A 13,600-nucleotide genomic window follows, 5' to 3' on the forward strand; every position below is an offset into this window, starting at 1 on the left:
TAAATTTGTCAAAATTATCACCTAAAAATATAACCCCACAAATTTATCTAAGTTTTATTATATCTCAACGCATTTTAATTCATTAAAAATCAAATGTTCAAATGAATTGTCCTATTTTGGAGCGATCTTTAAGTTTTGCCTCTCAAATCAATGGTTTTTAATCTTTACCCTTTATCAGGGTGCCAACGAGGCCAAACCGAGCCACTAAAATGTAGCCCTGGCAGGTTGGGGAAACCAACTTCAACCCAAGAGGTATAACCGGGTTAGTTGGGTCGGGTTTTGTTATTTTTTTGCTAAATATATACTAAAATTAATATTGACCTGAGCTACGAGGAGTCATTTTAATATTAAAAACTATTGGCTTAAATTATTACTCCCTCTTTTTTAAAAAAAAGAATGACTTATTTTAATTTGGCACAGAGTTTAAGAAAATAAATAAGACTTTTAATCTTGTGGTCCTAAATTGAAGTTATGTCAAAGGTAGGACTTTAATCTTATGGCCGTAAATATGTCACATAGAAAGTTGAAAGTAAAATGTTGTCAAAAAAAAGGAAAAAGTCATTTTTTTTAAAGCAGACTAAAAAAGAAAATAGGTCATTCTTTTTTTGACGGAGAGAGTATTTATCTTGAAGAGAAAAAATTGAAGACCATCGCAAATTAAAGGAGGCCAAAGTAACCAACATGAGTTATGGTGCAGTGGTGAGACTGCTTCACCCTTTGCCAAAGGCCTTCGATTCGTGCCTTGGATATGGAGAAATTCATGTTGGGAGCGCTACCACCGAATGGTCCCTGCAATGTGCGATCCGAATTTAGTCGGGCTTCAATGTGGACTCCGAACACCGGGTGGGAAACAAAAGGGAGGCGAAAGTGCAAATGATCCTAATTTTTGTCATTTGTTAAGTAACACCGTCATCTATTTTGGGCTCAGTATGAGCTTTATTTTGGATCTATAAGTTGTCAAATGCAGGCTGTACCACACATAACGGGCCCAATTCAGTAGGGGATGATTAGTGACATAAAGCCCAACTTAATTATTGGTCCACTGGGCTTCATTAAGCTTTGGTTTTGAATAAATTTTAGGTTTAACAAACATAAAAATTATATGGTACAAATTATATTAGCACTTTATAGCTACAATTTTGTTGTCTGTGTTTGCTATGGAGCATCTCATTTGTATAAATCGCAAGCAGGCATCTTGTTTGTATAAAAAGCGCAGTAATTGTATATGTATATCGGTTAGATAACTGTATATATGTAAATTCTATGTATATGTATCAATAATTGTGTTTGTATATCTGCATAAAATTTGAATTTGTATACAATTGAATCGAATTAAAATATTTGTATATCAAATCTCTCGCTCGCTTTATACAACACAAATTATACAAAATAGAACTGGGTAGGGGAAGAGTTGTATTGTATAATTATAAATGTATATAGAACGAAGAGATATGTATTTGTATTTGTATATACAGTTTTCTCTCGCTTTATACAAACACAATTTATATATTGTGTTTGTATAAAGTGAGTCGTGAGAGAGGCGAGGGAGAGTGATGAGTGAGAATTCTGGGGAGAGAGGTGAATGACAAAGTGTTTACTACGGATTAGAATTAAATGAAACTGTGGTTATAACATTTATTTTGAATTAATAGTTTGCTATTTTATACAATTTTCCCTTTTAAGAAAGCTTTAATTAGAAGTGTATTTTACTAAATTCATCTTATTTATAATATTTTAGGACTCTAAATTTGACTATTATTACTTTATATAGTTATTTAATACTAATGATAAATAAAGAAAAATATAATAAAATTCTCTTGATTTCATAAATAAACACAAATAAATTGAAACGACTATTTTTAATATGGGGCAAGTAATATGAAAAAGAGGTAGTACTTGTTAATTAAAGGCATAGTATACAAACAATTGCCAAAGCTAAACATCTAAGTGGAAATTGTTAAGATATATAGTATTAATCACGCGTTTAAACATATATGATTTTGTTATTCATGTAAGCAATATATTTTTAAAATAGTTTTGTTATGCGTATATGTTTTCCAATTGTTCTTTATGTATAAATAGAATTTTGACTTACAACTGAGATCTTGCAACTGATACGGATTTATTAACTATGTGCTTTTAATTTAATTCAAATATATTTCCCAAATATATGTATTATATTGAAAGTTGACCACGTGAATATTTCTTAACAATGCACTTTCATTCTTGTTTCTAATTTCCACAGATTATTCTAGAGAAAGAACAAAGACAGCTTGCTTTTATATCTCAAGTCAGTTAACTTAATTATGAAAGCATCTAAGTTAGAATAAATATATTCCCCAATGAGATGGACTAGAGCAAACATTTTATTACATCCACTCTTTTTTTTCATGTTCGGTATTTGTATTAGAGTTTAACTATTTTAAATTTATACCGCATATATTGAGGCATTATTTTAAATTTATACCGCATATATTGGGCCTCATTCAGGAAAGCGCTCTTTATTAAAGATTATTCCAAACACAGAACTCAAACTCGAAACCTTAAAGAAATGAGCAGCGTGCACCACGTTCATATGTGGTACAACCGCTCAATTATGTGTATGTTCACATTGCAAATTACCCCGTGGAATAAAAAAAGAGTGGTTGTAATAAAATGGAATAAAAAACAAACGTTCATGGACTGGTGAAAAACGTGTAATTTTCATTACCTTAATTATATGTAATTTGTCCTACATTACTTGTCAACATTATTAAAAAATATTCATCCTAATTTTTTTGTTAAATTACAAAATCAAGTTTGAATTAATTTTTTAAATGAAAATTCATATTACCCTTTAAAATTAATTATTTTTGAAAGTAAACAACATTAATCACCAAAGGCAGATTAACCTTCGGGGTGGCCCAGTGGTTTGGGCTTGGGACTTTCATGTTGGAGGTCTCAAGTTCGAAATCCCTTGCCAGCGAAAGCAAGGGGTTTGCCTTCTGGGTCGAGCTTGTCGCACCAGGCTTGCCTAGTGCGGGTTATCTCTCCTATGTGATTTGCGAGCTATTGCATAGGAGCGGGGGTTTACCCTGTGCGCACCCAAAGGGTAGCGACTGCGGGTTTCCCTTGTCATAAAAAATAATTTTAAAAAAAACACCAAAGGCAAATTCATAATTTATAACTTATGAGTTCGATATATCAATTCTATTAAGTTATTATGAGTTTCTAAACTATATTTAATTTATACATATTTAATAAATTATTTAAGATAGCTATAAAAATTAAACAAAAAATATTAAATTTGATTCAATCGGCTAAACTTTATAGTAATTCCACCTCTTGGTAATCACAATGCATAAATAATATTATAGGAAAAATCCTTTTGCCAGAAAACTATATTGTAATTGTAAATTTGAACAGTTCAAAAAGGTTATTATTAGCCTTATCCCTGTACACATAGTCAAAAGAGGGAACTAGATATGCATAATGGTTAATGCATTAATAGAAGTAACTTTTGCTTACCTGATCTAAATACTTCATTAAAGTGAATTTATTATTTTGAGACATCCTTCTATTTTATATTATTTGGGTCATATTGATATGATATATTTTTAAAAAACTTTTTATTAGAGATGTATTTTACTAAATTAACCTTATTAATTATATTTTGTAATTTTAATTTGATTATTATTATTTAATGTAATGATTTAATATTAAAAATAAATAAAAATTAGACTGATACTATTTTAATTTTTTTTAATTGATTAAGCAAAATGAAAGTTTTAATATAAGGAGGTAATATGAAACATAGGAAGTTTTTGATATTGATGAATAAGGTACATAAATATACTTCTTTTTTGTAATTTCTCTAAAAAGTGTGTAAAACGAAAATGTGAGAGATAATATGAAATGGAGAGAGTAGTAGCTTCATTTTGATGTTATAAAAGTCATTAACAATATTTTTAAGTATGGGATGCTATTAATATGAACTAATCTTCTCTATTTAAGTGTAATATTCTCACCAAGCTTGTTCAATATGCATGGTCTATGTGATGTGCAAGTAATTTAATTTGTAGGCTTGGACATTTGGTGGTCCAAAGAAATATCTACCCATTGGTTCTATTTAACTCGGAAGATTACAATTTGGGCTTATTAACGTGAGTAAAGACCACAACATACTATAGTCGTAAAACATTTATGATTATCTTTTTAGATATCATTATTTATTTTGTACATATTTTATAAGAAAAAAAGCAATCTACAGATTTACAGATTTTCAGTGTCCATTCCAAAACAATTTTAGACATGTGGTATCTAAAGTTATATATGATTTGAAATTTAATGTCAAATTTTGACATAGCATATCTAAAATTATTTCGAAATAGATAAATATATCAAAAAAGTTTATGTGCTATGAATACAATATACAAATACGTCGTACTTAAATAAGTATAATCAACACGTAGTAGCCGGGAAATTGAAAAAACAAGGGGGCAAGATTTTGACATCATAATCTTTTTTTATTTCATTTTTTCACCGGACTTTTTTAAATGGTGATCACAAAAACAAATATATAAGTACTTCAACCCTACAACTCGGTGCTAATATTTTGAGCTCCCATCCATCGACAAACATAATTTAGGCATGTGAATGTGAGTTGAGGATCATGAGCTACAACTTTTTACTCTTAGCAGTGCAACTAATTAAAGGCATCAATATTATCGTCTTATTGACATTTTGCATCTATTTAAATGACATTTTAAGATTCAAGATCAATAGAAGATATAATTGAGTTTTGATAAATAAAAATAGCTCATATAATATTGGAATGAGACAAACTTAAACAATAAATTTGACACAGATAATGATAGGTTATATAAACAACCAATAGTTTGCATATATTATTGTCACAAGAGCTCGTAAAATTTCATATATCATCAATGATTACTAGTGTCTATATATATGTATATATATATAGTATTATTACATACAACTTGCTCATGCATTAATATATATAATAGCAAAAAGATTTGTTAAGAAACTTTAAAATCATTCAATCTCCACGATCCAATTCCTTTCATCCTTGATAACACCTCTTTGTATCCCTACTAATCTTGAATAAAATTGCTTGCACGACTGATCTGAGCTTATTTTATATTCAATCCTGCACCACAAAATTTAAATACTTACAAAAAGTACTTATTGAGAAGGAATGGAAAAGAATGGAGTAGCTATTAAGTAAAATTAAATAACACTAAATATATCTTTATATTTGATTAACCCAAGTACAGATAAACTACATTAGACAATAAATTATTATCATATTTACTATTTTTTCAATAGTTTGAAATAATTACAAATTGTCTCACGAATTAATAATTTCATACTTGATTTCAAGTCAGACACACCTAAATATTTGTATTTTTTCTACCAGATACACTAAAATAAGGAGAGAGGCGAGCAAGAGAAAGATAGAGGGGAGTGAGATAGGAGGGAGGCGAGCGAGATCCCCAGTGAATAATCTCAGGATACATGTGAATCACACTAGATACATGTATCTGAGATATTACATACATGTATTTGGGGTATTAGATATAGGGAGAGAGGCGAGCAAGAGAGGAGAGATGTGAGTGAGATAGGAAGATATGCAAGTGAGAGGATCATATACATGTGATCCACTTGGATACAACGTATCTAGAACAAATGACACCTAATTTTGACATCATATATACGGGATACATGTATCTAGGCGTGCTTGATACATGTATCCGAAGTCCAAAAATTGGATAAGATTCATAATATTGCAAATTAGCATCAAAATTAAGTAATTAGCTCATAAACTAGTGAAATTTCCGTAATTTATCCTTAAAATATTTTGAAAGATCTTATAGCATTGACTAATTAAATTTGTATATTAAAATGCAATTTTTTTTTTTTGTTTGAATATTGTAATTTACCTTTGGCCTTTATATGTGATACTTCCAACAGGAGCAACACCAACTGCAGTTCCCGTACAGAAAACTTCATCAGCACTAAACAATTCATCAACTTCAATTAAACGTTCCTCAACCTGTATTAATTTGGCAAAAAATAAAAATCCTAAATCAAAATGCTTAGTCAAATCAAGCCAAGTTTTCTTATTCGATTGAGCATAAAGGCCTTGTTTTTTTTTTTTTTTTTGTGTACCGTATATCCAAGATCAAGTGCAATGTCTATGATGCTTTTTCTTGTTATTCCTTCAAGAATAGTTCCTTTGGCTATTGGAGTTGAAAGTACATTTCCTTTTACAAGGAAAATATTGCAAGAAGACACTTCTTCAATATATTTCTTATTTACTGCATCAACATATAGTACATCTGAATATCCATGTTCTTTTGCATTCTTCATAGCTTTTAAAACCTACATTAAAAAAAAATCAGTACCTAATTATTCGCATGAATTTTAATAAAACTATATACTATAATTTAGTAAGTATGTATGTATTTATTTACCAGAGCATAGTTAGTAATGCTTTTGACTCCGCCAGCTCCACCACGTGAGGCACGATGCACGTCCTCTTCAACGTATAAGTTCAGTGGCCCTGTCCCTTGCTGCAATTGCAATAATTAGCATATACAATGATAGTAAAAAAAAAAAAAAGAGAAAAAACCCTGATATTCCTTTCAACTTTACCATTTATCATTGATATACTCTTTGTTGAAAAAGTGGTTCATATATATCTTATTGTTGCAAAAGTGGTGCACATATACCCTTTTCATCTAACGAAATTAATTTAAAATTATTTTAAAAAAATTCATGTAGGAGTATAAATAATCCTTCTAGCAAAGTTCAATGGTCTGTCTGATTTTTTTCACCCATAATTTTTTCTTTTAACTTTCTTTGATTATTATTACTTGAGTTTCTAATTTTTATTTTATTTATTTTTTCAGTTATTCTTTAAAGTAAAAATAAAGAAGTGTGAATGGAACCAGAGAAAGATGTAAGACAAAATTAAAAAGCTACTGTAATATTTAATTTAAAACTAACCTTGAAATAATTCCCCACAGGGCAGGCATAGACAAGAAAAGTGTACTCAGGTGCTGGAGCAAAACCCAAAATTGGACCACTGCCTATTAAAAGAGGCCTAATGTATAGTGCCCCTTTTCCAAAAGGAGGAATCTGCACATTTAATAACAATCCCTCAATTTAATTTTAAAGTAACAAGCTAAGCTTGATTAGGATTGAGGTGATTGGTTATAATTAATTACCCAACGCTTGTTAGCCAGAGCCGTTTGCTTAACAGCCTCAACAAATTGATCAGTCGAAGGAGATGGCATGCACATTCTCTCCGCACCAATTTGCATTCTTATCGCGTTCTGTTCAGGACGAAATAGAAATACTCGTCCATCCTCTCTTCTATACGCTTTTGTACCTTCAAACAATCCCTGTTTAAACAAAAAAATTAGATATTTTTTGAACGATTTTTAGTATATGTTAGATTGTGATTTGTGGCCCTAATTTTTATTTTATTTTTACCTGTCCATAGTTCAAGACACCAGCAGACGGGCTCAATTGGATATTGCCATAACGATTAAGTTGTCCTTGTCTAAATATTCCATCATCAGAGCATTTTGTCACGTACATATAATCAGTTTGCATTAATTGGAATCCAAGATTGTCCCAGTCAATATAAGCAGACTCCTCATCACTACTGAGATCACATCAAACAATAATATAAATGAATTTTTCCAATTACAATTAAAAATGATCGCACCGCCTCTACGAGATATTATATGGATATACATAATATACAGTAACTATACAAAGGTGATATACACAAAAATATAAACTTTTTTGTTTAAAATAAAACTCACCTAGTAGTAGGAGCTTTTTGTAAAGAAGTTGCTGGTGGGGTAGAGAAAAGGGGTGAGAGAGTAGATTGAGAAGAAGCCATTAACTTTAGAGTAGATGGCAGAAAAAAAAGACTAGAAAACTAAAGATTGAAGAAGTATATGATATTTTTGGAAGGAATTCATGCACATTATATACTAGAGTTAATTGTGGAAAAAGAACGGACTTTGCCCTTTATTATCTTTAAAATCTATTTGATTCTCCTAGTTATCATTAAAAAAAAATGATAGAGCATATAGTTAGTGCTACAATACTTTAACACTTTTGGATGGTTGTTACTTATTATTTCATGTTATATTATATTGTATTGTATTATTTTAATAAATATAATATTTGAATAGATAATAGTGTTCTCTGTTGTTACATAATTTCCTAGTTATTGTTAAAAACGAAAACAATAGATCATAGAGTTAGTGCTAAAATACTTTAAGGGGGAAATTGTTGTAATCCATTGAATGAGAAGATTGTCCATTTAGTTAATACATCAACTACTTACATTCATGTATATGTATATTTCCTAAGTTCTATGAACCATTTTGAATAAAAACGTATCCATTAATTTGGGCATTTATCGTAGTGACTTTTGGATGATTTCTCAATTTATAAATAGGGTTGTCATTCACCATTGTAAGAGAGAATTAATTAAAGACATTTAAATAAGACGATCTCTACATTCTTCTCTTCATATTTCTTGTCTATGTTGTTGGTAATACATTGCTTATATTTTACGATAAAAATAATAAATTTAATTTTGCCTTAACTATGGAAAATAGGATAACTATGCCCATCCGTTTAATTTTGGTCCCAAAAAAGTCACGGCCGTTACTCAAATAATCCATTTATAACTTTCAAAACTAAAGTACTTTAATTCACAAGTAATTAAAAAGGTCAAAGTACTAAATTTTTTTAAAACTATGCAAAATGAAATAATTCGTTGGTGAAAAATGACAAAAATTGCCTTTAATCCCTTTAAATTACACACGGAGATCCATTAATTTTAAGAGTATAAGTGAGCTACTAAATAATAAGGACTTTTATTATGATCAAAATCCAAAAGAGAGTGTAATTGTCTTATTTCTATAATTTAATTTAAAAAAAGGAGCAAATTAATCATTTTCACTGTTTTAAGAGTATCAAATGCTATTTATGTGATTTTGATAATTTAAATTCTAATTAGGCATGGATCCCATGTTAGAATTCATATATTAATTCAATAATATTTAAACTTGAGATACCTTGATTCCAGCTCATTGATCTTGATTATCTAATTAAATTGTTCTACTACGATGAGAATTAAAATTATTTAAGTGGTAAACACCCTTCATCTCCAACCTTAAGGCGTTGAAGTTGTGTGTACGAGTCATCAAAAGAGTAAAAAGATTGGAAACTCTTAGATAGGGATAAAAATAAAGAATAACATTAATTATTTAAGATATTTCGTCTATTTTATTTTAATTGTCATATTAACTTTTCTCACGTCTATTAAAAAAGAATACAAGATATACGATACTACAATTGTCCATATTTACATGATGACTTTTGACAATTGAACTACATTAAAAGAACTACGTTTTTAACTTTAAAATTGGAAACTATTACTAACTTAAGTTTTGGTTTTTTTAAAAGTGATATTTATTCTGTTCGATCGAACAAGTCTAGAAACAATTTATATATTTTTTCCTAAGTATTATATTGAAAGATTACCACGTGATTTCTTAACTACGCGCTTCTATTTTTTTTTTTTAATTATTCTAAAGAAAGAACAAAGACAAGCTTGCTTTTGTATCTTAATTAAAATATTGATTATGAAAAATGAAAAGAGCATCAAAGTTAGAATAAAATATATTCCCCAATAAGATGGTTTAGAGTAAACATTACTCTTTTTACAAGTATGTGTATGTTCACATTGTAAAGTAAAAGGGAGTTGTTGTAATAAAATGTATTAAGAAATAAACGTGCAAATTTCATTACCTTATACTCTCTCCCCCTTATATTACTTGTTAGTTGTTAATATGAGTCAAAATATTCTTCCTAAAATATTTGTTAAATTACAAAATTAAAATAAAATCAATTTTTAAAAAAGATAGATTATACCTTTTAGTATTAGTTATTTTTTAAAGTAAAAAATATTAATCACCAAAATTATAACTTAGAACTTAATGGATTCAGAATTTTTAGTCTATTAAGTTATTATGATTTTTTTAAACTATACAATTTATATATATTTAATAAAAAATTTAAAATAAATATAAAATTTGAACTAAAATTATTAAGATCAAGTGAACTTGACTCCGTTAATCACAACGCATAATAAATAGGGAAAACCGTCAAAATGCCTTTAAACTATGTGAAAGGAAGAAAAATCCCCTCCGTTTATAGTTTGGCTAAAAAATGTCTTTATCGTCAATACCGTGGCTCAAAAATGTCATTGCAGTCAATACTTTTGGTCCAGAAATGCCCATATAGTTACCAAATGGGTCAAAAATTCCCTTTTCCAAATAAATATATTATTTTTTTCTCTTTAAGCACATCTTCTTCCTAATTAAAATATTATTAAAGAACATTATTCTTGTTTTCTTTCTTCTAAAATTACTATAACAAATAAAAATGTAGGAAATATTTTTTTTCTTCTTAATCTCATTTTATCAATTAAAGTAGAATAACTTCATGTACCCTTTCGACATATAATATATGTCATATATATAAGATCATAGTATATTCATCAGTAATTTATATTTATATAACGATAAAAAATAATGATAATAAAATAAGAAATATTTTTATTTTTTATTTTTTTTATAAATTGAAGTAAGATAAACATTTGCTAATTTTAAAAAAAACATTATGTAACACACCAGAAATTTTTGAGCTAAGACCCGAACCTTTCTTCGTAGTGAGTGAGATTTTTGCAAGTAATTAAAAATTTCTTAAGTGTTAAGGTCATTAGATGTAGCACCTTGAGTTCCAAAAAGAATTAAATTGGAAATAGCAAAATCTGAAATTTTGCAAGTTATGCTTAAGTATGAGTTTTAGGTCAACTTCAAACGACCATAATTCCTAGCTCAGGATGAATTAGGTGTGCTACCAGATACCGTAGGGAATATATTTGAATTATCTTTCCAACGCTGCCGAGTTTGCTAAGTTTCAAGGTCGGATGAGTGAGATATGGCCTTTTGAAGTTAGGCTGTCCAGTTAAGGAAAGTCAAAACCGGGTTTTAGAGGGGTATTTTGGTCTTTTCCTTACCAAAACAGATCTAATTCGTTTTTAGTAATATTTGAGGGCTCTAATCTGATTAGGTTCAGTTTTATAATCATAAAATTAGCCTAGGGTTTTAGTTGAGAGTTCAAGAAGAGAAAAGAAGAGAGAAGAGGAGAAAAGAGGAAAGGTTGAAGGCGCTCGTCGACGTTCTTGAGAGTTATTGCGGATTGTCGGCATGGGTTTGATCCCTAAGAGGTATGTAAGCTTCCATAGTGCTGGGTTCTTTCACCCACGCGCCAATCATGATTTATTCAGCGTAATTTCGTTCTTGAAATTTAAAGATTAGAGTTTTCGATGAGTTCTCGATAAGTGTTCTTGAAGTTTCATTAAGTTTTGATGTAAGATTCTACTTGGGTCAACTTTAAACGACCATATCTCTTAGAATATTAAAGGTAATTGAATCTACTTTTCAACCCCACCAGTTTCACGTCAATCCAATATCTTAGTAAAAAGTTATGACTATTTTAGTAACCTATACAGTGCTGTTACGAATTAGCCGACGGGAAAATATTGAAAATAATCGTTTTTGTCTTTTTACCTCCAAGAAAACCATCAACGAATTTCTTGACTAATTAAAAAGCTCAAAACAATCAGATTTTCATCTTCACTCATGAAAATCATAATTTTTGGCTATAGAGATTTTAAGAAACTAACTCGAGAATCTCAAGAAAGGTCTTCTTGATTGTTTACCTTCAAGCTAGGGTTTCAAGGCTTCTAATCAAGTTCTTCTTCAAGATTCTTCGAGATTCCTCAAGAATCTTGTTCTTCTAGGTATGTAAGGCTATCATAGTGTTAGACTAGTTCGTTCTCACTCCCTACTTCTACTTTCAGATCAGTAAAAGAGTAATCTAGGATACTTTCCCTATATTTGAGTATTCTTGAGATAAGTTAATTTTGAGTTCTTAAATTCATGTTTCTTTTAAAAGTTCTATTCCTAATTATCGAATAGCTATATTGTTATTGAGATCCTTCATACATGAATCATAACTCTTGAATTCATAATTCAAATTCAAGAGAGAGTTAAGAGTAGAGTTCAAGAAAGCCTTTGAGTTCAATTGTGAATACTTTGACATCAACTATCGATTTGAACTAAGTTTTGAGGAAGTAAGTCAGAGAATGAGAAGAGTCACATACATAAGTTTCATAATGTTATGTAGACTTACGAGTCAAGTCATTCATGCCCATAAATTCCGCATGAACTCCAGAAGTTGAGTATCTTTGAGAGGAGTAGTATCTTCAAGTTCTAAGTCTTGAGTATTGAGTTCCTAATACCCTTTGAGATTATATTTCTAAGCATGGGACTATTACATGTTACCCATAAAGTCTTTGAGTTGAATTGTTCATGCCCATAATTCCGCATAAATCCTATAAGTCGAGCAGTCTTGAGAAGAAAGTATCTTTGAGTCCTTGAGTTGAGTCATTCATGGTCATAATTCCGCATGAACCCTCTGAGTTGAGCATTCTTGAAATGAGTAGTATTATTGAAGTTCTTGAGTTCCAAGTATTTGAGTTCTATCTATGGTTATTGAAAACCTTGCATTGAGTCGTTCATGTCCATCATTCGACACGAACCACATTTTAAGAAGTCTTTTACAAATGTTTTACCTTTGTTTTAAGACTTAAGTTTTGAGTTCAGTAAAGAGTGAAGAGTAAAGTTTGAAGTCCTTTTCTTCAAAAGTATAAGGGGACTAAGTATTCCCAAAGAGTTTATAAATGTTTTCACATTTAAATAAGAACGGAAACTGAGATTTCCAAAGGGCATTCGGGCTAGTTTTCAGAAAAGAGTAATAGCTTTCAAAATGAAGCAAGTAGGGAAACTGAGATTTCCAAGATAGCCTTTGAGCTAAGTTTTTAAGCAATTATCTCAAAGCAACAGAAAAAAGTATGTTTTTAAAACATAAGAGCTAGTATATTTTTGGGAGTAGTATTGAGCACCGATATGGGGGAGAGTTCACACAACTCACAGCCCCCATAAACCATGTAGCCATCATGGGTAGAAAAGGGTCATACTTTTTAGATGAATCCTTTTCACATAGACTAGTGGATCCATTAGTAGTTCAGGTCCTATACCTTTGGCCGGGTATAGGATGCGCTGGCAGCGTGAGGTAGATCGTTGTATCATCACTATAGCTCTTATGTAATGGTTGTCGGTTAGAGAAACTCTCACAGAAGTTATTGTATTTTTATATACATCAGTTTATTGTATTTTTATATACATTTCAGAGTTATGTTGTATCCTTGCATACATACAGATTTGACAACATGTTTTTAAACAGTTTGTTTCTTTATATTGCACTTGTTTTAAATTGCTTTATATTGAAATGAGTTCAGTCATATTTAGTTGAGTATTCAAAGTTGAGTATCCAGAGTCGAATATCATATCTTTGAGTCGAATATCATATCCTTGAGTTGAGTATCTTATCTTTAAGTACTTCTGAGTTGAGTATGTTTGAGTAGTTTTCAGTA

General features: G+C 29.8%; 1 protein-coding gene across 1 annotated transcript; it reads right to left on the bottom strand.

The window, feature by feature from the left end:
- Positions 1-4,997: 4,997 nt before the first annotated feature.
- LOC125829945 (branched-chain-amino-acid aminotransferase 2, chloroplastic-like) lies at positions 4,998-7,669 on the bottom strand. The gene is made up of 7 exons (XM_049509157.1): positions 7,501-7,669; positions 7,233-7,409; positions 7,012-7,143; positions 6,477-6,575; positions 6,172-6,384; positions 5,943-6,055; positions 4,998-5,149 (listed from the first exon to the last, which is right to left on the bottom strand). Exons 1-7 carry the CDS (start codon positions 7,621-7,623, stop codon positions 5,035-5,037), a joined length of 972 nt encoding a protein of 323 aa, XP_049365114.1. The 5' UTR covers positions 7,624-7,669; the 3' UTR covers positions 4,998-5,034.
- Positions 7,670-13,600: the final 5,931 nt, after the last annotated feature.

The sequence above is a fragment of the Solanum verrucosum genome, unplaced genomic scaffold (assembly GCF_900185275.1).
Source record: "Solanum verrucosum unplaced genomic scaffold, falcon-dt-bn FXZP01000282.1, whole genome shotgun sequence".
Classification (NCBI taxonomy): Eukaryota; Viridiplantae; Streptophyta; class Magnoliopsida; order Solanales; family Solanaceae; genus Solanum; species Solanum verrucosum.

Coding starts and splice junctions, on each gene's coding strand:
- LOC125829945 (XM_049509157.1), bottom strand. CDS start 7,623: ATGCAAACTGATTATATGTACGTGACAAAATGCTCTGATGATGGAATA. Junction 6,576..7,011: donor CTGTGGGGAATTATTTCAAG/GTTAGTTTTAAA, acceptor TTGCAATTGCAG/CAAGGGACAGGGCCACTGAA. Junction 6,385..6,476: donor GCATTACTAACTATGCTCTG/GTAAATAAATAC, acceptor TTTTTAATGTAG/GTTTTAAAAGCTATGAAGAA.